General features: G+C 43.2%; 1 protein-coding gene across 1 annotated transcript in view; it reads left to right on the plus strand.

Annotated features, from left to right (window-relative positions):
- Positions 1–2384: 2384 nt before the first annotated feature.
- The window catches only part of MICU1 (mitochondrial calcium uptake 1), a 130234-nt gene continuing 106253 nt past the window's right edge, over positions 2385–26365 (plus strand). Inside the window, exons 1-2 of the mRNA XM_083441417.1 lie at positions 2385–2583; positions 18876–19037. Coding sequence (XP_083297543.1) covers positions 18877–19037 — 161 coding nt within the window. The 5' untranslated portion in view covers positions 2385–2583; position 18876. The remainder of the gene's footprint in view (positions 2584–18875; positions 19038–26365) is intronic.

Below are 26365 nucleotides of genomic sequence, written 5' to 3' on the forward strand. Positions count from 1 at the left end.
GGCAGTGCTGAAAATATATATGTTTACTCACTGCATGGAGATGTTAAAGTTCTAGCATAAAATTTTCACTGCACCCAAAAAGTTAACATTTCAAGAGTATTTTGTGCCAAATTTTGGGGTACTTTTTGGTTCTTCTGTTATTATCAAAAATTATATACCACCTGTTGTAAGAAAACATCTAAGTGGTTTACAAAAATATAAAACACCTGTATGCCAGACATAAAACCAGTTGCTGTTTTTTGGCATAGGTATGGCAGTAATGGAAAAGTTTAATGTACAGTTTCTGGCTGATAAGCAGTTTAAGGCAAAGGAGTTCTGCCAAGGCTAGGGCTTTTATTTTTTATTTTCCCCCAATGTGTCAAAAGTCCTCCAAGGCAACTGATAATATTAAAATGATTCAGAACAATTACCATATTTTTAGAACAGTTAAATTCTGGGTTGTCAGCTGACCAGGAAAATCATCACCAACTGGCCAACTTCTGTGCTTTCAAGAGAGGACTGATCTATAGAAATCAGCAGGTGAGGTTGTTATACTCTGCCAATTGCTGATGAGTCAATCACTGATAAAAGAGACAGTAATGGGAACGTTTCAGAAGTTAGCTGTGTGTGTGCGCGTGTGAGGGGGGTGCTAGCAACCATTAAGTAAGTTGAGGTTTGACTGTGGAGATTGCTAAACAGGAAGGATATGTTCACATTGCACAAAAAGCTCTGTTTGCATTTACGGAGTCTGAAATGTAAAGGCAAACCTAGACAGACAATAACAGGGCCCTTCATCATTTCCCATACCTGAACTGAACCACCTTTTACCCCAGGTTCCAAAAGTGGAATCCACTTTAAAATGTATCTACTCTTTCATCTCTTTCTCTCTCCTCTTGTGTCACCCTCTTTAGTTTTCCCTCAGCTTTCTCCTCCCCTCTTTTTAATCTCTCCAAAACTTGACCTTAATGCAGCCACTGCATATAAGGTTCTGAAACCATTGAGGCTACCCATTAAATTAATTGAATACCAATAAGCTAAAATCTGACTTTGAAGTTGCTCTTATACTTTCTGTCCCACAGTGAAGATCATGGGGAGGAAGGTTACTTTTAAAAACCATCCTGCAATCACATGCACATGGGAAAACATTCCATGGTTGCACTTTATCTAGAGCAAAGATACACAATCTTGGCTGAGAGCAATCTCACTATATCTCTTGTGAAAACAACTGATTGCTGAGTGTTATAAAAGAAAAGGAAAAGGAAAGGACTTGGTTTCTTTGTTAAATCCAGGTCTTGTTCTTAGGGCTTTCACTGGATCTGTTGATTTGAAAGGAATTCCTCCTTCCTCAGAACGTGTCTTTAAAACTGCAGCTTCAGCCTATGAAAAAACTCAAGAACCTGTACATCATCTTGCGCTTTAGACTACAATACACAAAGGCTACAAGGCGGGCATTTACAAAATTCCTTAGGACAAAACCAATAAATCTTGAACACTATCAGATCTGTTATGGCATAGCCTTTTGTGGCCTAACCATCTATTTCATCAGGTGCATGGATACGTTGGCAGGTGCATATATATCCATATATATGGATGTATCATCTACCTATCTGTCACCTTAGGATAATACTTAACACCTCCCCTAATTAATTTTGTTTTATTGTTTTAGTTTGATTTCTATTTATTTCAGCAGAATTTTTTTTTTGCTGAAAAGTATGCATACTTTTATGAGGCATTTTAAATGCATATTTTCTAACTTGCTTTTGAGTTATACAAATAGTGACTAGTAAGTTCAGTTAATGACAACTTTTTACCATGTTCCCTCCTTGGCTATTGGTATCACAGTCTGGCACTCTATTTGGCACCTGCTCTGAAGACATTCTTATTTAGACATGCCTAGCCAGATGTTTAGGAAGCTCGCATGAGGTGGGTTTTTTTTTTTTAGTCTATTCTATTGTGCTTTTAACTGTACGTTTTAAATAATGGTTGTCATTAGTGATGATTTTATTGTTTATATGTGTGTGTGTGTGTGTATTTGTAATCAGCTTTGGGGTTTTTTACCCCTACATTCAAGTGGCATACAAATTCCATGAAATAAATAAATAACACAAATACATAAATAATTGCTAACAGCGCAAGCCTAGCCATGTCTACTCAGAAGTAAGCCCTCTTGAATTCAATGGGGCTTACTCCCATTGCAATGAAGCCCATGAGACCTCATGCCCACAGCATATTGAGCAGCCTTTAAGGCGACGCAGAGCAACGCGCCCGCGCCGGAATCGAGACGCAGCAGCGTCGCCAACACGACAAGAGGAAACTCTTCGGGAGGGAGGGAGGGAGTGGGCGGGGCAAAGCGCGCGGACGGGGCGGGAGTGACGGCTGTGGTGATGCCATCGCGCCGCGCCCTCTGACAGAAAGGCGGGGTCGCAGGCGGGGCCTGGAGACGGGGGCGTGGTCGAGGCCACCGCGGCCTGGCTTCCCATCCTTGCCTGGCAGAGCGGAGCTGGCCTCCTATTGCTCCGCTGCTGCCTGTGTGTCTCGGTGGCGCTCGACGCGGAATCGCCTCAGCCCCGACCCCTCAGCCCAGAGGCTGCTGCTGCTGCCCAGGTAAGGCTCGGGCGGCAAGAAACCGACGGAGATAGCGGCGGGAGGGAGCTCCGGGCTGGCACCGTATTCACGGTAGCAGATGCTGGCGGCGAGTCTCAAACGGGGCTGGAAGTCTCGTCTGGAAGCCCCGCCCCCCCGGGTGCTTAGGAGCTGTTCGGTGTTGAGAAACGCAAGCCACTCTGCACATGCTCAGGAAGCTTTCTCTGCCTTGTTTACGTCCTAGCACGGGAAGTGGTTTCAATCCCAAGCCTTGAACAACCATGTTTGCTCCCCCTGGCGCTGTCCCTCCCCGCTGCATATTCAGGGACAGGCTAGGTTTTTTCATCTTCTAATGTATTAAGGGGATTTCCCTTCAAGCTTTCTCTTTATATCATATTTATAAGGAGAGAAGTGGCAGGCGGGCCGGGGGGGGGAAGGTTCTTTTGGTTAAGAAACCCCTTTGCTATGATTTTGGTACCCTGACCCCACCCCCCTTGTTGTTTGACATATTTTATGGACGCTGCTGATGCCTGTGTTTGTTTATGGAACCTATGGTAGGCGATAAGTGCCTAGTTCGGAATAAAAAGAACAGCTCTGTAAAGCAGTTTGCACTCTGGGTTCTATAGAAGTACTGAGCTATGAGTATGATGCAGGAACATGTTTTATGTGGTGCATCCATGAAATTACCTGCCTGGTAGCATAGTGTCCCTTATCCTGCTTCCTGGCTCTATATAATCTGTTGGATATTCTGTAAGTGGGTTTAAGTGACACGAGGAAAACATGAATCACATAAGCAGAAGGTGGTTTCTTTATTCATATTATCCCCTTCCCCTTTGGTTGTATTACAACGTATTTAAAAGTTGGGGTTATTTCGTACTGGTGGCTGTGCATGTTTAACTTAGCGATGCAACTCTACCTAGAAACTGTATATTCTTGCTTCCTCAGAAAGAGACTGAATGATCTATTCTGAACTGACCCAGAACTACTTTAAATGGGCAAAGTCGCCACACCCCCTGCATCCTAGAAAGCCCATTTAAGCCAATCATCTGTTCTTATAGCTTAAAGAAAAATGCTTACTGTCTAGTTCCATTTGTGTTTACTTCAGATGAGCTCCAGTGAGTTAAGTAGGCTTCATTTTCTTGTAAATGTGCTTAGGACTGTAGCCTTTATACTTCAGAATTGACTTTATTTTAGTAAGTCTGACATATTTCTCAAATATATGATTGGTATGTTGAGAAACTTTTCCGCCTCTTGATAGGGCCTTGTGTGCTCACTGGTTGGAAAACGCTATCTCACACAGTGAAACTAATATGGATCCTGGCAACTCTCCCTTTTCTCTGTCATTATAATTGCCTTGTGGTATAACTAAGGTGGTCAGGTCTCCTTTATAGTAAAGAAGCCTTCCCTGACCTGGTGCCCTCCAGTTTTTTTAAACCACAACTCCCATAATCCCTGACCATTGGCCATGCTGGCTGGAGCTGATGGGAAATGTAGTGCAGAACATCTAGAAGGCACCTGGTTTGGGAAGTCTCCAGCTAAGAGACAATGCTTTCCAGCTTATGCTCCTGTAATATTGTGTTTTGTCTCTGTATATTAAATCAGGATTGCAAATGCCACAGTATTTATTTTATTTCACAATTATATTTTTATCCCACACTTTCCCCAAGGATTTTACAGTAACCTACACCTGCACTTTATCCTCACAAGAACCCTTGTGTGTTTACGTGCAGAGCTAGCTATTAGACCAAGATCACCCAGTAAGCCTTGTAAGTGAATGGGGATTTGAACTCAGGTTTCCCCTAGTTCCACACTCCAGAGTCTTCGATCTTTATACCCCATCTTTCTATAAAATATGCAAGGGAGATTGAACAGTAATCAGTTTGTAACAGCAGGGCAGGTATGGACCATAGTGGGATGAGTTTTCATAGGTAAATGAAAATGGACTGAGAAGACAGGGAACCAGCCAGAGGGCCTTCTTGGTAGTGGCGCCCTCCCACCAGATATCAAAGAGAACAACAACTACCAGACTTTTAGAAGACATCTGAAGGCAGCCCTGTTTAGTGAAGCTTTTAATGTTTGATGTATTACAGTATTTTAATATTTTTTTGGAAGCCGCCCAGAGTGGCTGGGGAAGCCCAGCCAGATGGGCGGGGTATAAATAAATTATTATCATCATCATCATCTTAGCCCTTGATAGACCAGGTTAATAGTAGCATACAAGCAACTATCACCTTACATCATGTTCAGGTTCCACTTTTTCTCCAAGTAGCTCAGGGTGGTGTGCATCATTTCTTACTTTTATACAGTACTCACAATGCCATGTAGCAAATTAAAGAGATAGTGAATATCCCAAAGTAATCTAGGGAGCTTCCTGGCTATGTGTGGGTTTGAATGTAGATTTCTGACCTCATGCACTCTCACTTTTAACCAGTGCTTTTTTCTGGCGGTATGTGCAGTCCCGACACCGTTTTTTTCTGGAAAAGAAACCAGGCTCTCTCCTCCTCCTCTTCTACAGTGGTCAGCTTCCACGGGCAGCAGCACTGCCCCTTCCTCAGTAGCAACCGCTCTCTCCCCCCTTGCTCCCGACGCCAATGCTGGCTCGACACAAGTAGTGCATCTGGTTAGGAGGCGACTCCACAACCCTTTGAACGTATGGCTGGCGTATCTGCACAGGGCAGTGCATGAGCCTGATGCCAAAGTCATTGCCCTCAGCCACGGTTGGCAGGAGCAGGGACCGAGCAACGGGAGCTCACCCCGTCACGGGGATTCGAACCACCGACCTTCTGATCGGCAAGTCCTAGCCTCTGTGGTTTAACCCACAGCGCCACCCGTGTGCCAACAACCGTGTGTTGTTAGAACCACCTTAAATCAAGAAGGCCCTTCAATTTAGTAAGAAGGCCAGATGCCATTACTTATTTTAATAGTTTATAGTTAACTTTTAAGTACTATAAATAGTTAACATTTGTAACTTTTTATTAAACATTTACATATATTTAGGCGCCAGGCAAAAACATCCCTCTTCTCTCAGGCCTTTGGCTAATTAAACAGTTTACGGCCTTTCAAACTGTATTGTTTTTGTTTGTTACTATGTTACACATTTTTGTGGTTTTTATATTGTAAACCACCTCATGATCCTTATGAAGGATGCTATAGAAATAAAAGAAATAAATGCACGGTAGGTAACACAATATTAAAACAATAGTTGCTTCCAGGTTTTTTGTAGCAAGTGACTAAGAGAAATAAATAAATGTAGACTAATACATTTCTTCTTCAGCTCCTTGGGCAGACAAGTGGGCAGATTTTTCCCCAGACCAGAATCCATCGCTATCAATCTTTTGTAGAGAGAATGAAGGTCCTCCCTCTTCCTGACCAAAGATTAAAGAAATGGAATGTATTATTTGCCAGGTTTAGTAAGAAAGTCCCTTGTGGCTTTTCTGCAGCTCCTGCTTCTTCCTTTTGTGATTTGGAGAGAGAGAGAGAGAATTTTATGGGGGGCATCAATAGCAATGAACTGGTAAGGGTTATTTTGGGATGGATTGGCTAAATTTTTACAGGGGAGGATCCTTAGATATTTCAAAATGAAAAAAACAGTGGTACCTCGGGTTACAGATGCTTCAGATTACAGACGCTTCAGGTTACAGACTCCGCTAACCCAGAAATAGTACCTCGGGTTAAGAACTTTGCTTCAGGATGAGAACAGAAATTGCGCAGCGGTGGCAGCAGGAGGCCCCATTAGCTAAAGTGGTACCTCAGGTTAAGAACAGTTTCAGGTTAAGAACTGAACCTCCAGAATGAATTAAGTTCTTAACCCGAGGTACCACTGTAACAGATTTGTGCTTGGCTTAGATCTCCATCATTAAAACGTGACACAATGCAGCTCTGTCTTTGCAGGAAGCATTAAGGCCTGGGCTATACATGTGAAATGAGGCGACTGAGTCGTGAGACTATAATGGAGCTCTGGAGTGTCCTGCTTCAGAGTACAAGCGCCACAATAATTTTCTAAAAAGATCTCCCTACGTTTAAAAGACAAACATCACAATGATAGAAATGGAGAACTAGCAGAGAAGGAAGTGGGCCAGGCAGGTTCTGAGCTGCTCCTTGCAGGGAAATGGTTGCATGTGAAGGACTTTCAGAAATCATTCATCCCCACCTGCAGTCTGAAGTAGTATGGTCCAGGAGACTATCACCTCAGTCTCCTGCATGTGTCAAGCAAATGTAAGCCTCATGATGGCATGCTTTTGTAGATTGCCCATTATCTGGCATGCTGGGACACAGGAGGCCTGCTGGAGCTGTTTTGCTTTGATTAAAGAAAATATTGCTGTCATTAATAAGAGAAATACAGCAGTGGTAGTTGCTCTCCTAATTTACCCAGAATGCCATTGAGTCCTGACATTATCTTGTGATCTGCACATAAAGGGTGGGATATAAATTTAATAAATAAGAATGACATCCATTCAGATGTTAAGTAGATTTTAATAGTAGCTAGGTTTACATATGATGATTGTCTTCTGAATGCCTTCCAGGACACGTCTTGAGGTCAGACTGGTAGTACCAGGGTCAATAAAGTTAATAACGAAGGTTCTCTTGTCATATTAAGTTATGCCAACCTTTTTACTCATGCCATGACCTACAGTAATAAATCATAGAAAAAGTTCGGATCGACACACATCTATTCACAGCACCATCAATACATTCACTCTTCATGAAATCAATGGTATATTAAACGTCTTTCATTTTTCCTCTTCTCTTTCTTTCCAACTCGCTCAATTTTCCTCAGACATACACTCATAGCACTTGCTAGCTACAGCAACTTTTCAAGCCTACTCAAGACAGCAATTTAAAGACATAAATTCTGCTTCTTTGATCTGTATTTAACTCTTAACAGCATGCCCATTGTTCACAAGAGTGTCTGAAGTGGTTACATTGCTAATGAAGGTTTTTGGGGGTTTTTGCACAATTCCAGCTTCCAATTCAATTCTGCACCATTTTACAGAGGTAGAGATCATTGGACATTGCCTGCTTTTTGGTCTGTGCTTAGGATTGCAGAGGAAACCTTGCTTCCTCTGGGTTGAAAATTGCTTTGTGAATAAGAAGATTTACTGAGTGAGCTTGAATCCATTATTTGTGAGGCTTAGTCAGAAAATGGGATATAGATTTTGTACATTAATTACTTTTTTTCTTGATCGATAATTTGATTTTCATCATGTTGGCTGGGTTTGTCTTCAAGAAATTATAAATAAGTGCTTAGCTGTTTGGATGAGAAGAATGAGTCATGTGTAAAAATTCATCATTTTAAAAATCGTATAAGCGTAAAAGGTTTAATTAGAAATAATAAAACACCTGTTACTTATGGAAGAAAGCATATGCAAAGGTTTATTCAGATATTCTTTACTGTTTTGTCTTTAATATAGCATCGCCACTCTATAGTCGTGCTAATTGTCTTGGTGCCACATAGCTCAGTTTAATAGTAAATTTGCTCCTTAAATAGTAGAATTTGCAGGGTTGCTATTTAATAAACATAATGAATTACACTCCTTAAATACAAAAAAAAAGTTAGTGGTAAGGCAGACATCTCTTGTTGACTTAGCTTTTCCCACAGAAGCAAAGGATCACAAGGTATAATACAAAACTAATCCTGTCTTATGCCTGGCCCTGCAGAATGAAAGAAATTGAGGTTTAGGCTGTGATCCTGTAGCCCCTAAACTTGGGAGTAAGTCCCATAAAACTCAGTATGACTCTGCTTCTGAGTAGAAATGTGCATGAGATTAGGCTGTTTAATTTGGAAGTGATTTTAGCTATGCTGGAAAACTGTTGTATGCTTGAATTGCACCTCCAGCAAGGATGAACAACCTCAGCCTAAAGTGCTGCATGGAAATGGCACTTGGGTTCACCAGGGTTCTGAGGCAGTGAACAGAGTTGGGGCTTGCTGGGAAGACTTGGCCCATTGTCTTATCCTGATTAACAGTAATACTGGTAAATACTGAAGCAGTTGTGGAATTCAATCTTGTTTTTGAACATGGAACACATTTACTCTTCTTCTGCTTCTCTGTTCTTTAACATGGAAAAAGAAGGTTGAGCTGTAAGGCAGGTACATGAAAATGCATTTTTATTTTTATTGAGAGTTGGATTTAGCTCCGTGGTTAATCTTAATCATCATAATAATGCAATGCTACTTAGCACTTGTGTAGTGCTTTCAAGTGTTCAGTTCACATGCATTGTCTAGTTGTAATCCCTAGCAACCTGGCCAGATCAGCCAACATTTATTATCCCCCATATTGGGGAGCATTTGAAGAGTGGACTGGTCTTTGTCACAATCAGTGCTGTTTCTGTTCTGCTGCAGTTCATTTCCCCCCAAATGGTACATTTTTTGTCTCACTGTCCTCTATTTAATGTACTTTGTTATTATTTATGTCATTTATGTAAGTTACAAATTTAATGAAATTAATGATGCAGTTGTTTCCATAGCATTCTTTTCAATGCAAGGAAACATGATTCAAATGGAGATAGGGGAGTCATGAATTACATATTGTTTGTGGACTGAGAAGAACAGCAGCAATTTCCATTTGGTATTTGCTTGATCAATTTCCATTTCAGGCATAGGATGAATTAGCAAATGCCAGCAATTTTCGCTTGTGTTTGTGTTTTTGTCAGAATTCTCTAGCATCCCTAATTACATCTAATAAATTTCAGGTGGGCATTGTAAGTAGCTGCATAGTACTTTGATTTGAATGGTTATCAGCAATGTTAATTACATAGTGCCTTGAAGGTCTTGCCTTTCTAATTGGTGCTACATCCATGTGACTTGAGTTTAGATAACCTGATCCTTAATACGTTTTAGCCAAAAAAAAGTGGGTAGTATACTTGTGTTCTCACTTACGTCAATCAATCCGAGTTTTGTTGGCTGACTGATGCAGTGTTTTGCTGAGAGAGATGGAAATAGCACTAGGGATCTTGAGCCTGTTTGTCTTCTTATATAATTTCAGGTTTAATTGCATTATGCATTTGGAGTTGCTGGTTTTCAGAGCAGGTGTTCTCTAGGAAAGGTGTCCCCTCAAGGCCATAGCAGAATCTGCTGGACCCAAGGAGATAATAAGTTATCCTAGGTGAAAGGATGAATAAAATCTTGGCATCTGTCATTTTAGATCTCATGCCTGGGGCAGAGGCTGATGACAGGAGGCAAGGCTATGCATATAATAGCTGGGGAGAAAATTAGTTGTGGGGTGGTAGCGGTGTGGGTTTCTGAAGGGGATCAGGCAGTGACTTAGATGGAGTGATGGCTTTCAGGCTTTCCCCCTTGGTTGGAATTAGTACGATGAAATATTAGCTTGAGCACCATCAAAGAAATTATGCTGGTACAAAATTTCATCATCTTCAGAAATGTAATTCAGATTAATAATGCAAGCACTGTGGGCAATCTTTTACCTAGTGATGCTGGAAAAAAATGTCAAGGTGAATGAAGGCGGCAGTGAAGCAGTCCTGGGAAAGACAGCTCTAGGCAACTTAACCAGCAGCGACAATCTGTCTTGCCCACTGCTGCCCACTCAGACACATGAACTGCTGTGCTGAAGGTTGAGATCTGTGAATTGCAAGTGTTGGATGTCCACATCATAGCTGAATTAGCTTTCCTGCAGTTGGTTTCTGTTGTTGCTGCTGCCTTCTACAAATACATTATATCAGTGCCTCTATGCTGCTGCCCCATTTCATGTGAATGTGCAGTTAATTCTCATTTGTGGTACCTGCACAATGGAGTTTGGGTGCAGGCTTGACTTGCTCCACTTGAAACTGACCAATACTGAAAAAGATATTAAAACCTGGATTGCTTCACGGAAACGCCACATGTAAATCTTGAAAGGCTTGACCGTTGTGGTGGTTGAACAGGATACAGCAGATGCTGTGTTGTTTGCTTTCCTTGCCTGTTATCCTGCTTCCCCCCGCTCCCCTGCCTCCACCATAAATCAAAAGGCTATGCACCTGTGCATGATCACCTGTCTTCAGTTGGGTCACAGATTCTGTTTCCTTTGTTTGAGAGTCATGTTATCTCATTTGCAGCTGCTCCAGCTTTGTGCCATCTCGGTCAGCTATGAAAGCTAACACAACCATGGATTTTCCTACCCTGATCCTACCCCATTTGCTTTGGGGTTGGTGGAGTTGTGCCTTTCTAGCAGGCAGAATGGTAGTGCAACTGGCATAAGAGCAGGGCAGGATAATCCACAAAGTTGTGCTCTTTTTCAGCTACTTCACCCTTGTATTGTTTGGGGAGAGGCTATTTTGCCTGGCAGAAATAGGTAGAGGTTAGAGCCTCTATACAAGGTTAGAACCAGAAACCTGGGAAGATACAAACACACTATTTTCAGCACTCACAATAAAATAAATTGTGCATATCCTGCCGTATGAAGGTCACTTCCAGATTACCTGTTTATTGAGCGTTCATCCTGATTTGCGGAGAAGTTTAAAGACATTGCATTGTTACCCCACAGTTTCCAGCACATTTCCCCATCACTTTCCTTATCTCAAAAAGTCCAGAGGCTGTTTTTGGAAGCAAGTTTCTTGGGCAAGATCATCAAATGCACTTTAAATGCACAGCTTGAATTTGCTGGTATGCAGCTAAATTCTGTCCACAAAATAACAGTCTGGAAGTGCACAAGGCAGAGCTTTCCAAACTGTCTGTCACGACCTGTTAGTGTGCCAGCTGCAGAGTGTAAATGTGTCACACGGATGATCACCACACTCCTCCCAGGGCTGGAAAGGGGTTAGTTTAACCTCCCGTTTGCTAGTTAAACTGAATTACTGTGTTGCAAAATGATTCATGTCTACAAAGTGTCACCAACATGAAAAGTTTAGAAAGCTCTGGCCTAAGGCCTCAAAAGTGCATGTGAGGTCTAATGAAGAGACCTGACTGGAACTTATACTGTAGAGTATAGATCTTCTTCTTATCCTCTGATTACTTTTTCAGACCGCCGTCGGGCTTGCCCAGTTTTCCCTAGCTGTGAGGGCTAGAAACTTTGTAAGCTTGCATTTCAGAAGGAAACTTGCGTATGGCTGCAAAGCAATTAAAATTGGCGAGAAACACAGAACATTTTGTTAAATGCAGTATTTGGGTTGTTGTTTTTTAATGGCGTTAAACATTCTTTTTAACAGCCTTGCATACATTTTGCTTTTTCTCCCTGCTGACACTTAATTGGCTTGTGAATTCTAACTGAGATGAGAATGTGGTTTTCTGAAAGTGTATATTGCACACAGTGTCTAGTATTGCTGATTAGCTCCCTTGGGGGCACCTATCGTACAGTGATCATCTTCTCTGATCTGTCACTGGTTATGAGCTTTAAAATGAGGAGAATATTTATGCTTTATTAAACCTAGCGGGCAATGCTATTCTGAATTTTGAATAGATTAAAAGAGAGCTGTAGTGTTGAGATCCCTGGAAGTAGGGATGGGGAAAACCTGTGTCTGATAATACTGGGCTAGATGGACTGTTGGTGCAGTGCAATACCAGGACAAAAATTATTGAGTGTTTTGTGGGACACTGAGCAAATTCATTCCTCTCTATTTGTCTTTCCCCAAACTTCACAATAGCCACCTATATATTGCAACTTGAATATTCATGTGTATACTATACTATACTATACTATACTATACTATACTATACTATACTATACTATAGTATGCTATAGCATTATTAAGGGTGATTGAGTGAAATTAAAAGTGAAGAGCAAGCCAAACTTTGTGGACCACTAAGCAATGGACATGTTCTCTTTGACGGTGCACCTGTGAAACACAATGTGATGTCAATGACATTTCCCTGCTGCCAGCTTCAACTCCAAGCTCAGCAGCAGGAAGGGAAAGCTGGGTTTGCCTTGGCTTTGTGTTTGTTGGCTACTTGGGGCACCTAGGGAGTATGGTACCAAGGCATCTCTGTTACATCCCACCCCCTGGAGCCAGAACAGAGTGATGGACCACATAGCCAAATCACACACTTAATTCAAAAACATTTGGGAGTGGTGCTGTGGTCATCCTCCCACTTGCAGCTCCAGGCTATGGAGGTGGATCTGGACTTGTGGCACTCACTAGGACAACAGTGGTGAATGAAATTGTTAAGATACTGGATTATGTGGTCATTAATGAAAATAATTCCCAAGGAACAATTCTGTTGCATAGGTCCTATGCAAATATTTTATCAAGTGCACTGGACATCTAGTGGGTCCAGAGATGGGGCAAGGAAGCAGGTGTGTGGAATGTGATTCTGTCACCCACTGCATGTAGGCTTGCATTCTTAGAGCCTTCTCTAAACCACCTGCTCTTTCTTTTACAAGCAGAAGCCATTCAAATGCTACCGTTTCTTGAAATCCTGGAAGAGGACAAGTTTGATTTTAATTTTTGTTTCTGTTCTTCAAAACCTGGATTTTTTAGCCCAGTTATTCTGACTAAAACTAACTTCTTGTCCCTGCTCTGCAAATCCCCAAATCTCAGCAGGGATGAAGCACAGGTGGAAGAAAGAACGAAGGGCATGCCTCTTTTGACCTGTTTTGAGCTGCCTAGAAGTTGACTATTGATCTCGTTGATCTCGGCCAGTTTATACACTGAGGCTAAATACTGCTTGGAGAGCACAAGTATTCCTTGACTTTTTAAAATTAGCTCTTTATATTGATTCTTAACCAGCCTTGTTGGTTTCTCTCTGCCACTGTCCACCAGTGTTTCTAGTACTTAGAAGTGTAAAGTTTAGAGGATACTTACCTTTTTCCTCACCACTTTCCACTGTTTGCTGGAAATGTTCTTGGTCAACCAGCTTTTGTCATGCTGGGCAGATAATGTTTTATGTGGTGAACCTTGTTCAGGGCTTTTAATTTGCTAAGCTTGATTTTAATGTGGTTTGGTTGTTATATTGTGTTTGTGTGTGCTTTGGATTTTAGCATTTTGATGCTTATAAGTTACACTAATACAAACACATTAGAAAGAAGGGATATAAAAATTCAAATAACAGTAAATAAATGGAGTGTTGTGCTTGGACTGGAGAGACATGAGTTCAGGTCCCCATTCAGACACTAAACTCACCGGTTGACATTCCATTTCTGCGCTGTCTAATTTATAGGGTTTCTGTGGGTATACCTTGCTACAATGGCCCCAGAGAAACATACCCCCTCCCAGTTGGTCAGCAGGTATGACCTGAGCCCTGCGTCTCCACTTCTTCAAGAATTAAGCCCCATGCAAAAGTTACATCCTTTCTGTATCTGTCCCCACCTCCTTCCCATTGGAAGCTGCTCCCGGTGGCACCCTGTACACACCGGGTTTGAGGAGGCTGCTGAAGACGAGAATGCTGCCCCCCTTTATTTTGTACCTGCCCTTCCCTCCCTTCAGAGAAGCTGCTTTGATTTGCTCCGCTGTAATGCGTTTTTCGATTCTGATCTCCGATGCTGACCAAACAAGGCTGCCTGCAAAACCTGCAGTGCAGGGGCATGAGCCTTGCTAGAAAAGAATGCAAGAGCTTCGCTATGGGCAGGGACGAGCTCCCTTCAGTTGCTTTGCCTCTTTAGAAAATAACGCACCAGCTGCTGTTCAGGGGCTCTTGCATTTTTTGATTCAAAGGACCTAGTTTAGTAATGGGTCTAACGTAGCATCTCTGGGGGCTGTTCCATTCACAAATTCTTGGCTTTCCCCGCAGTTAGCCCTTTCTGCTGCTGTGATCTTTCTTTCCTGCCTTCCTGCATGGGAAGATCATTTGCGCTAAGCTTGTTCAGTTTTTTCATGGTCCACTTATGATAATTTGACTTGTGGTGGGTGTTCGTTATGACTTCCTAGGGTATGTGTGTGTGTTGTGTGTATGTGTATCTCCGGCAATAAACTGCCTGGGCCAGTTCAGATGTAATGCTGCCCAATTGCTTAATCATGGTTAAGTACCGGTAATTGGGTGCAGGCTGCAAGATAACATGCTCCTTCCTTACATCATCTGGAGTGCAAATTCCCCCTTCAGGCCCTTACTGACTAGCTGTTACATGACATCGGTGTGAACTGTAGTTAATTAACCAGAGTTCTGCTTATCCGATGATCTGACACCTCGGTTGGTTTCAGATGCTAGCTTAAGAGAGAACCCAGCTCTAAGCATGGTCAAACTCTGCAAGAGTAAATGAGTTCTGCCAAAGGAGAAGGATCAAGCAATCCTGCAGCCTGCTTCTGCTTGTGCTTTTCCACCCTGGCTAAGCAGATTGGCAAGATTTTTTATTGCTATATTTAGGACATTTGCATCCCTCTTTTCTTCCAACATGGAATTCAAGGTGGCATAACATAGAATTCCTCTGTCATTTCCCATCCAGACACTGACTAGACCCATATCCCCCACAGCTTTAGCGAGGTGGCTACATCTTGTGACCCATTAGCATTCAAAATTTGCCAGGCACCAAGCACATTTTGCACTTGGCTATTGGCCACTTGCGACCGAGTGAAGATGCTCAGGTCCCAGAATGGCTTGTGATATCTTCACCATCTGGAGGTGCTTGCCTAGGAATCCTTGGATCTTGACTGTTTTCACACAGTAGCAACACAGCCTGTAGAATTCTTTCTGTTATATTTTATCTGCACAACCAGAATGAATTTCAGGCACCCAAAAGTCGCACTGAAAAATACGACTTTCGAGCTCTCTGGCCCGACAATGGCAACTAGACATTCTATTTTGGCGACTGTAACCCTGGTTTAAGGAGCCCTATGGCGCCTAGCTTATATATCTGAGTTTCTAGCACTGTGACTGAGTGGTAGCCAGTGGTGAGGGATGAAGGGAGTAGTTTGAAAAGAAATCTGAGGGCACCAGGTTGGGGAAGACTGCTAACACTCCCCAGACATTATGTACTATGAACATTTTGGACAATTGTCAGCAATGCTTACCTTATTACTCCCTTGCGTACATGCATGAGCACAAGCGAATACAAGCATATTACAAGCATATTTTTAAAGAAGGGAAATCGAGTCTGCAGCTGTCAGATGAAAAGCAGGCGTGGGCAATGGTCTTGTGTTAACTTAGCTTGCCAGTGTTGACTTCAAAGGCAATAGGGGCTTTGGTATTATTGTAAGTCTTGAAAAGTAATCTTATAAAGTGCAGATCTGCCTGCCAAGTAGCTGTGCTAAAGAGGCCAAGAGTGCATAATATATTGTCAGGCCTATGATGAAGAATGAACAAATTGGAGAGAGACAGAGGCCTACTGAAAAATGCTGCATGTGAATAAAATTTTGTGCATAAAACTGATTTTAAAAATAGCATGCTACTGACTCAGCTCACTGTCTGATTAAGACGCTTGCCTTAAAAAAAAAAAATCTCCCTCGCAAAACGGTGGAGCCTTTTAAATTCTGTTTCCTTCATATCATAATTAAAATTCAACAGGCATAGGTTTCATTCAATACAAGAGCTTGATCTTTAAGGCTCTGCTGCAGGAATGGGGAACCCGTGACCCTCCGAATCTTGCTCATCCCTGGCCATTGGCCATGCTGGCTGGGGCTGATGGGAGTTCAACAATGTAGGTCCCCTCCAGTGCTTTGCAGTCCCTTCAAACACAAATGTTAGGCGCAAACATTAAGGTTTGAGGGGACAGAATGAAGGAGACATTTGGTGAATAAAGGGGACGTTTCATGTTCCAGATGGAAACATGAACAATTTGAGAGCTGTGAGCAGCTGTGTTTTTTCACTTTCGCCTCCTCTTTTCTCTCATCTAGCAACTTGTTTTCTTCTGCCAGGTGTCCATTTAGCTTGTGGAATTGTGTGGCTTTCCCCTTTGCTTGAAGTACCTTCGCTTAGCTCTCACAATTTCTCTCATTCTCAAGGCTTTTTACGATGGGAGACAACTGTATGTCTCCATTTTAGTCAGGTAATTTCCTTGATCATAACTCTTCATTGACTTTCTCCGTAGGTGGTTGAGTAGTGGAGACATAGTTAAAGCAGTCCATCTAGTTTGCACCAGTGCTTTCAGGACAGATGCAATTGAAGTAATCTGTTTAACTACTGGATAATAGTCTTTTAGTTCTGCATGTCACAGACACAAAATACACCGATCCAAGGCCCTTAATTGTGTGCTTTCTCTGTGAGAGGTCCAGAGGGGTGGCCATAGGAGAACAGGCCTTTTCTGCAGTGGCTCCCCATTTGTGGAATGTTCTTCCCAGGAAGGTTCACTAGACTCTTTCGTTATATATCTTTAATCGCCGGGCAAAAACCTTCTTATTCAACCAGGCCTTTGGCTAATTAGGGTAAGTCTATGGCCTTTTCAACTGTCTGTAGGGGCATTGTTAATGTTCGTCATTATGATTTTTTTGTGTGTGTTTTTATATTGTAAACTGGCCTGTGAATTGGGATGAAGGCAGTGTTGACTTTGATGGTGGTGATGCCAATATTCATTATGGTTAGTGATGATGAAAAGAAGAAAAAGAAGAGCTTGGATTTGATACCCCGTTTTATCAAAGGAGTCTCAAAGCGACTAACCTTTCCCTTCCTCCCCCACAACAAACACTCTGTGAAGTGTGACTAGCCCAAGGTCACCCAGCAGCTGCATGTGGAGGAGCGGGGAAGCGAACCTGGTTCCCCAGATTACGAGACTACCGCTTTTAACCACTACACCACTGCACCATGCTTGCTTTCTAGGAGAGAGGAGGGAATTTGGACAAGAAGTCAGTGCTTTGTTGCGCACACACAGTTACAGTCCTAACCATGGTTAAGATGCTAGTAAACTTTTTGTGTACCTTGGACCTGAGGGTGTGACAGTGGCTTCATTTTTATCTTGGAAATATTGGCAAAGTTTCTGTTCAGTAAAAAGAGGTGTATTTCGGAAAAGGCAGCAAATTCACTTGTGTATTTCCCACATAAAGAATTTCAGTAAACCATGTCCATTAGGATGGTAGCTTTGCTATTTAAAAGTCTGGCACCTATGGGTATTCAGCAAGATGGAAACACCATGCCTCATAGTAAAGGTACTTACATACCGGAGTCATTATCATTTCAACTGTTTCCATTTTTGCAGTTCCCACAGGTGCCTCTTAAATAGGTTGTTGATTGTGCTTGGACACGATGTTTCCACTTTAAAGATTTCATGTTTAAATACCACTTAGGTCAATAGCCAGCTTTTCACTGCATCTGGTCATTGGGTTAATTTTTGTTGGTTATAAAAGATGAGCTTTTTTAAAAGGAAAGTCTTAATTACAGATGAATCCCAATAGACAGTAGTAGCCAAATTTAGGTTTTTACACTCTTTAGACAGGCCGCCTCAACTGAACTGCTGTTCTCCTCCCCCCACCTCACCTAGAACTGAAACTTAGGCAAAATGATCTGCTTTAATGCTTTGAAAAGATGTAATATGCAAAATGAAAATAAGTGTTCTTTGAGAGTCAAAACATGCACCGTGGAATTTAAAAAAGCCATCATTTGTTGAGGCTGTGAGCTCCTGAGGCCTGGAGGCTTAACAAAGACTTGATAATTGCACACTGGGGTCTTGTCTCTCCATCTTGGGAGAGAGAAGTGTTTGAATAGTACCTCTGCCTGCCTTGTGAAGTGCTTGATGATTCACCAGTGTAATAGCAGGGTCCTGACACGAGTGCTAGACAGAAATGTGTGCCACTAGATTAGGGTCAGACTTTCTGACTTCATAGCACCTGTGCAATGTAGGCTAAGAATTCATGCCAGGATTCAAGCTGGGATCCTCTTAGGCTGTGAACCACTGGCTTCCCCTCTCTGAGGCTATAGAAGCCGTGCTGTCCTGCCTGCCCGTTCATGCTTCCAGGTCCAGGTTCTGTGTTAGTAGGCTCTAGTCTTTCTGTGGCTTCTTGGCCTTGCCCCATGTGGAGAAGCTTGTCAGTCTACCTTCCTGCTCCTCCTCTCCTTGCTTGTCAGCATTACCCTTTGGAGCAGCATTGCCTATATCCTCAGTCCAGCCCCCATCTTTTAGATGGGATCTATGTCCCAGACCTCAGCCTCTGACTAGTTTTGCTGCAGGATTCCCTCCTCTTCCGGATCTCCCCCAGTTTTCCATCCAACCCTTGTCCCGCTGCTGTTATGACTTGCAGTTCAGCTTCCACATTATGGCCTGTTTACGACCTAGCATAGATGGTGGCCCTCCACATGCTGTTGGACTACAACACCCATCATCCCTGACATTTTGGCTATGCTGGCTGGGGTTGATGGAAGTTGAAACTAAGAAATATCTAGAGGATTACAGGTTCCCCACTCCTGAACTTAGTGGCTGCACATGCAGGTGGTTCCCCTGAAAGACACCCGATTGGACAGTTATAATGCAAATATTCAGCTCTCGCCGTGGTGCCCTCCTCATCGCACTCTTTGCTTTCCTCCTCAGGATGTTGCGCTTCCGCCTTCTCCCTGCCGCAGCAGGTTTAGCTGCCATTTCTAGACGTCACTATGGAATAGCGCATTCCCTCCACAGCCGGCGTAGGCTCATGATGGTGGCTTTTGTAGGGACAACAGCTGTAACGGCAAGTGCTGGACTTCTTTGGAAAAGGTAAGTGCTTTGAACTGCCATTGCAGCTCTCTTTGACTTTCAAAACTAAACTTCAGGCTCTTGCTTTGATAACAAATTACTGTTTGTCGTGGCCATTAAGCTGATTTTGAACACATCTTGCTCCTTGATTGCGCAGTGCAGCTGCCATTCATTTTGCTCTATTTGAGCTGACAAAGAAAGGGGCAGCTCCAGTAGCTACTGGGGTTGTGCTCCACATCCCTTCAATTACCACCCTTTCCAAATTGGCTGTATGGTGTGCTTTAAAAAAAAAAAAAAGAGCTATGTTATGCTAATGAACACAAAAGCAGCATGTATAGTTCAAAAGCTTTGAAAAAGATATATTTCAGAGTTGATAACTTTTTTAAAAATGCATCAAGACTGGCCATCTGTTGCCAGACTACCTGTGTAATAAGCCATCTTATTATCACTGGTGGAGGAAGAGGAGTGTGGGGGGAGCGCATTGCCCCCGGCAGCGCAATCCCGGTGGGGTGCCACCGCAGCTGCCGCCCCCCCCCCCCCCCGTTCTGGGCACCACGCCCCCAGGACACGCGACACGCCCCTGCAGGCGGTGCACCAGCCCCGCCCCCACCTGCTCTCTGGCCCCCAGTGCCGGAGCATGAAGCTCCGCCACTGCTTATTAGTTAGCTGCATAAAGGAGAGAAGTCACAACTGCAACACTATTGCATACTTTTCCCCTTTCGTGTGACAAAGAAAAGGTATAGGAGGCTTGTCCCATGTGCAGAATGGCACTGATAATATGGGCTACATATCTGAAGGGCTAATCTTTCAACCACTTCTTTATGTCCAGTGTATTTTCGTCAATGAGTTGGGCAAGCCGAAGGAAGCTCTTGTCAAATATGCTTGAATGGTTTTAAGGGCATTTTCTTATCCTCTTGTATAGTATTCTGAAACCACTTGAAGCAGCATGTTGGCTCTGACCTGCATAGTGGCTAAGTACAGTTGCTGGTTTTTCTTGGAAATAGCTCCTTCTGTAACTTGACTGGGAAGCAATTTGCTTATTGTTAATGCCACAGAGACATCTTCGAGTCAAATATGCTTCCCTGCCTGCAGAGATGCTACCTAGTCCCAGTTTCCAACTTAGAGAAGAGTTGTGGAGAAAATGATGTCTCTGGCAGTGGAAGGGGAAGATGTGGCCCTTTATTTGAGGTTTGGAAAGGACTAAGGTGCTTTTTCACTGCCCCCCACTTTCTCTTTGCTGTAATCCACTTGGAAAAATAACTGTCCAAATTTATCATATTTAAACACACCTCTTAAAGGTAAAGGGACCCCTGACCATAAGGTCCAGTCGTGACCAACTCTGGGGTTGCGGCGTTCATCTCGCTTTATTGGCCGAGGGAGCCTGCGTTTGTCCGCAGACAGCTTCCAGGTCATGTGGCCAGCATGACTAAGCCGCTTCTGGCGAACCAGAGCAGCGCACGGAAACGCCGTTTACCTTCCTGCTGGAGCGGTACCTATTGATCTACTTGCACTTTGACGTCCTTTCGAATTGCTAGGTTGGCAGGAGCAGGGACCGAGCAACGGGAGCTCACCCCATCGTGGGGATTCGAACCGCCAACCTTCTGATCGGCAAGTCCTAGACTCTGTGGTTTAACCCACAGCACCACCAGCGTCCCCCCCAAAACACACCTCTTATCCTGGTCAAAAAGCCAGTTTCATTTCACTCTTTTGGAAGACTCTGGGTTCAGTCCTAAGCACGTACAGTGGTACCTCTGGTTAAGAACTTAATTCGTTCTGGAGGTCCATTCTTAACCTGAAACTGTTCTTAACCTGAGGTACCACTTTAGCTAATGGGCCTCCCGCCGCCGCCACACGATTTCTGTTCTCATCCTGAAGCAAAGTTCTTAACCTGAGGTACTATTTCTGGGTTAGTGGAGTCTGTAACCTGAAGTGTCTGTAACCCGAGGTACTACTGTATACACAGAAGCAAGCCTTGCTCGGTTCAGTGGGATTTCCTAACTATGCTTAGGATTGCAGCCTCAGGGACCTTGGATTTTGATTCTAAGGGAAGGGAATTCCACAGTTGAGCAGCCAATACGAAATCTCTTGTGGACCTGATTCGTGTTAGCATTAAGAGGACCTTCCCTGTCTATGTTAGGGGTCATGATAGGACAGAGGCAGATCTAATAGAAATGGGAATAAAGAAAAAGGAATTCTCAAGCACTTGTTTAAACACCTGAAGGTAAAGTCAGAAGCCTCTCAAGGTTATGTAAACTTCTGGAGGGGGATCCTTCTAATTGGGAACAGTAACTAATTCAAAGTGAGGCTTTGTATAAATATTCTATCAGGGAAGTTCACCCACTACACAGTGCTTGTTTTCCTTCAATTAGTTAAGCAAATATGCTTTCATTGGTATATGAATCCTTGCTGTGCTTCAAAACTGCAACCTCCTCAGGGGTGGGAGGATAGTGGTTTTGCTTCTTTTTTTTTCAAAACTTCCCTTGCATTGCACAGACTGTGATGATATGTGACACTAATAAGGAGTGTGTGGCTTCCAATATTCCAGTTAACCTTGAGTAGTCTATTTCTAGAGCTGTGGCACTTAATCAAGAGTTCAATGAGAAGGCCCATTATAGTAATCCTTGTCCACTGCAGGGGGCCCATCCCTTTGTGCCTGAAGATGAATTGGCTTTGTGGGCTTTTCTACAACAACTCTAATGGCTTCTTGGGGAAAACACTTCTTTTAACTACCTTGGTGTGGTGTGTATTTCTTCCTTCCTCTTGGTTTCCCAGGGATTAGTATTGCTTGCGAATCTGGATCAGAAAGTGTGTTCGCAATAGAAATTAACTTCAGCTGCATGGGCATCCTCACACATCAACATTTGTGCTCTCTAACTAATCCCGAGGGTAAAGCACAGTATAGGTGCCTGACTTTCTGATTTCAAACCTTGTTGCCAAAGACCCATTTGCAAATTAACTGTTACATGGATCTACTGTAAAAATACATGGATTCAGCTTTTTAAATCTGCATGAGCTGACTTCATGGCTACTCAAGAAATACTACATCTAGTCCTTTCCCCCAAATCCTCAACATGCTACCCAGTCATTCTCAGTAGTCTTTACTGCTACCTTATAAGGTAGGGCACTATTATGAACTCTATGTTCTTATGGTGGGGCACGCAGGCTGAGGCTTAGAGTGCAGTGGTCTTCCGTAAGCACATAGCACAAGTAAGACTTGAGCCAGGGACTTTCTCCAACATGGAGCACATTCTCTTTGCTACTGTATGCTGGTTGTAGCGTTACTTTTGCAATTCGCCTTAGGTCAGGCCTTGATCTTCCAGCTGGAAGACCAAAGGCACTGTTGGATTCTGGTCCTGTGCTGGAACCCATAGAAGAAAGCAGGAAGGGTGTTGGACCACGGACAGCTCCGAGTGAGCAGCTGGCTGCAACAAAGGTTGAGACCTTTTATACCTCTGTCTCCAGCCTGCTTCCCGTTGAGAGAACTTCAGAGCCTCAAAGGGCCAGCCCTCTGGCCTGAAGATGGCCACTCCTCCTTTTTTTTCACAGCTTCCAGTGCTGCCAGAGTGGTGGTGCGTTTTGGGAGTTATCTGACTCAGGGGAATATGTCTGTGAGAATCCAGGTTCTGGCCCTATGAGCCCAGGTGGTCTGGTAGGTTCCTATCCAACTGCCTCAGGTGCAAGGGTCCCGCTATCTTCCACAGTCAGCTCTTTGCTCTGACCCAGACCCTGCTCCCCACCTGGGGCCTCTGCAGCCCCTGACTCTGTGTCCAGATCACACAGAGCATTGGTGGGGAAATTCAGGCCTGGGGGTCAAATGCCTCTTTTCCCAGAACTCTTCCCAGGCCGCATCCCTCATTGGCCCTGCTTCACACAGTGAATGTTTTCTCCTGGGTGGACTGTGTCCTTGGAGTCAGAGCATGCCTTTTTTTGTCTGGTTGGAGGGTGGAAAGCTCTGTGTATGTATGTGTCTGTCTGTGTGCACGCGCATTGAAACAAGCCTACTACACAAAGGTAAAACTTACATTTGTTGCTTTTAGCCTCACCCACTCCTGGCATGTGGCCCTTGGAAGGTTGCCCAGAAAGAAATGTAGCCCTGCGGCTGAAAAACATTCCTCTTCCCTGGCATAGAAAGATTGGGCATGGTTTTCTATGCAGTGCTTGAGTCAAAAGTCTTTTCTGCACCAGGCTAAACAATAATGTTTTCCCAGTTGTAGTTTAACAAGATTTTCTAGAAGGGGAAACTATGGGACAGGAGCTTGGAAGAGGCAAAGCTAAAGTTAAGATGTGATGCTTTTAGAAGTTGTTCCCAGACAGCTTGCTGCCTAGACAATTGTTGTATCAGTGGTAAAGGTGCCTAGTCATTACCAGCTGCAAATACAGAGTCTGTTGATGGGCAATAGAAGTTGCTGACAAAATGACACTTGCAGTTCTTAACCCATCTAGGGAAAACATTTCTAACATTCTGGTTGGCTGAAATGGGAGTTGTCTTTCACGAATGGAAATACATCTGTAGAGGTTACATGATGCAGTTTCAGAGCGGACTCTCCCAACCCACCCTTAAGGTTTCATAATGGCAGTAGAAGTAACCTAGGAACATGGATATTGAGAGATCTACTTTTACAAGAATGAAAGCCGGTTATTATCTCAGCTATATGAGGCTGAGGTGAGAGCAATTAAACTTTACAGTGGAGGGCAATTTTTTCTATAAATGGAAATTAAGGCTCTTGAACATTGACAGGCATACTAATCTTGCATCTAGCTTGTTCATTGCTAGAAGGCATTTATCCTTGCTTCAGTTCCATGTCTACGGCTGCAGTTTTTCTTCAATTCCCTAGCCTCTCCCCATCTCCAATACTATTGGGCTGGAAGAAGGCTTCATTAAGTGTTAGGGCTTTTTGAGATTTTCAAGCAGTGACTAAGGAAGGCTTGTTCTCTGTGGGCCAGATTTTCTGTAACACACTCATTCACTCCTCCAAGCCTTGTTTTGAATATTAATGCATATGTTGCATGCCTGGTAGGCATCTGCCTGACAGTTATGTTCTTCTTAGTGAACAGCATGGTCCTAAAAACATAGGGAGACATTTGGCAGACATATAGGGGTGTGTAGATGACCTGAGAGCACCCGGGAAGAGAGTCCTGCTCATCACAAGTGACCCAGGCCAGTGGCTATTTGCAAGCCTGGGTAATAGGCACTTATCTTCCCTTCAAAAGCTGATGTGTGTGAGGTGGTCCCTCGTATGGTTATTTTCCAGATACAGTTGATGGTTGTCTCTAGTTTAGTAATATTATTCTGCGCCTGCAGAATCCTGTCCAATTTACTTGCCCTGAGCTAGTAATGTGGAGCTTCCTCAGAGCTACAAGTATAAACTTTGAGTAAATATTCTTTCTCTTCCCCCAAATTAAATAGAAAGCTGACAAGACTAAAGAATCTGTATACTGTAGGTGGTTCAAGTGTTGCTGTATAGGTTCTTCCTGGAGCTCTGGGTTCAAAGAGGATTGGAGGACATCCTAAAGTCCTAAAGTCATGCTAGTAACTTAGCTTCCCTTATTTCTGTTGAATAGCTGAGGGCAAGAGACTTACTCATACATTGCCACAGGAAAAAAAAAGTCCTCTCGCCGTGTGGCACAATTGCATCTGACTCAACAGATAGGAATTGCTTGTCAGGCAGAGGGATTTTATTAGGCACATTTGAATATTTATGGCTGTGCATGCTTTAATGACTCATTCGGAAATCAGTAGCATAATTGGTGTTTTATTATTAGAATGAAGTATGCTTTGAGGTGTAGTAATTGTGCCACGCCAGTTTCTTCACCTGAAGCAAGGAAACTGCTGCAAGTAATTCTAAGATGAAAATGTCCATGCCCCATGTATTAGTGGCAAATGAGTTTTCTTTGAACTCCAAACTCAGGAACTTAAACATCGTTTTTTAATTGTGTCTGTTGGTTTTTCTAGAGCAGCACGGGCACCCTCTGGTGGATAACATGGGAAACAACTTCTAAACTGGTGGCTGTTGGTAAATCCTGTTTAGGGAACCACAATCATGCTAAGAAACTCAGTGGTACTAAATGTTGATCCCTCCAGAAGGCTTAATGCTACATAATGCATCTCTTTGGATCAAACCTGGAGATTTGCTCATGAAATCAATTAATCCCAATTTTCCTTGTTGACCTCCTTCCTTACCTGTATCTTCCAAACCAGAGGAGTTTTCCTCTTGCCTCAGTTCAGCCTGCTGCTTTTGCTGTTGTGAATTGTGAGGATAAAGTCAAGCTTGTTGCACTCTGACCTGTCAGAAAATATGCTTATGATCTTGGCTTGCTAAAGACATTCCACTATGAATCGGCTGGCACTGTGTCCCTTTGAAGCCTGTGTGGCAAATACGTCTACTGCCTATTAAAAGTAAACAGTATGCTGCTGCCAGTTGCCAAGGGAAGCTGGAAGCAGAGTGATTGAAAGGCTTGTAAACAAAAACTCCAGATTGATCAAAGCATAACAAATGTGCGAGATCTGCAATCAAACAGTTGCACACCCCTACGATGCATTGATTTCAGTAAATCTTGAGTATTTGCAACTCATTTTAGCATTGTCATCCAATCTTTGTGCATTCTGCAGATGGCTGGTATCTATCTCAGCTGTGTTGCCTCCGAACATCTGCATGCAGCCTCCAGGAAACTGGCTAATTTGTTTCTTTGGTGGCTTTATTAGATTTTTATTACACATCTGGGGAGTTGAATTTATAGGCTTTTTCAAAGTAAGGCTCCCTATATTGCTCTTATCTGTACAGTTCTTAAAATTATAACGTCTGCTTGCAACACATGCGCAAGCATAGCATGATTTACATCTGGTCCACTAGCGGGCATCAGTAGCATCTGTTTTTCCAAAACAATTGGCCATCTACTTCTGCCTGCATTTAATTGTGTTGTCCTGTGGCTTGTGTGTCTGGCCTTGTGAGGTTAATTGTATTTGTCCAGAATAATCCAGGAAATAACCTATAACTATATCACGGCTTTTGCAGACACTTTCCTTGCCTGGCTGTGTGTGAGGATAACGTACAGCGAGGCCAGTGATAAACTTGTAGTGAAAAGTTATAAATGACGTTGGTTTGGTGTGGGTGCAGTGTACCTGCTCTTTGAACTGTGTAGCTAGGAGAACAGGGTATTATGAGATTCTCCCCCTCTTCTCCTCTAATGCATGGTTTCTTCCCTCCTTTTTTGTTTTTGGTTTTAAGGGGACACCTGCACTAACCAAAATGTGAATACCTCCTTCAAACTGTGGTTTCAAGTTACCTATGAGTAGAATTAACATCAGTACATATATACTATGATTTAGTGTCAAAAGGGAGACAGGAAGA

The sequence above is a fragment of the Podarcis tiliguerta genome (assembly GCF_965153285.1).
Source record: "Podarcis tiliguerta genome assembly, chromosome: 5".
Classification (NCBI taxonomy): Eukaryota; Metazoa; Chordata; class Lepidosauria; order Squamata; family Lacertidae; genus Podarcis; species Podarcis tiliguerta.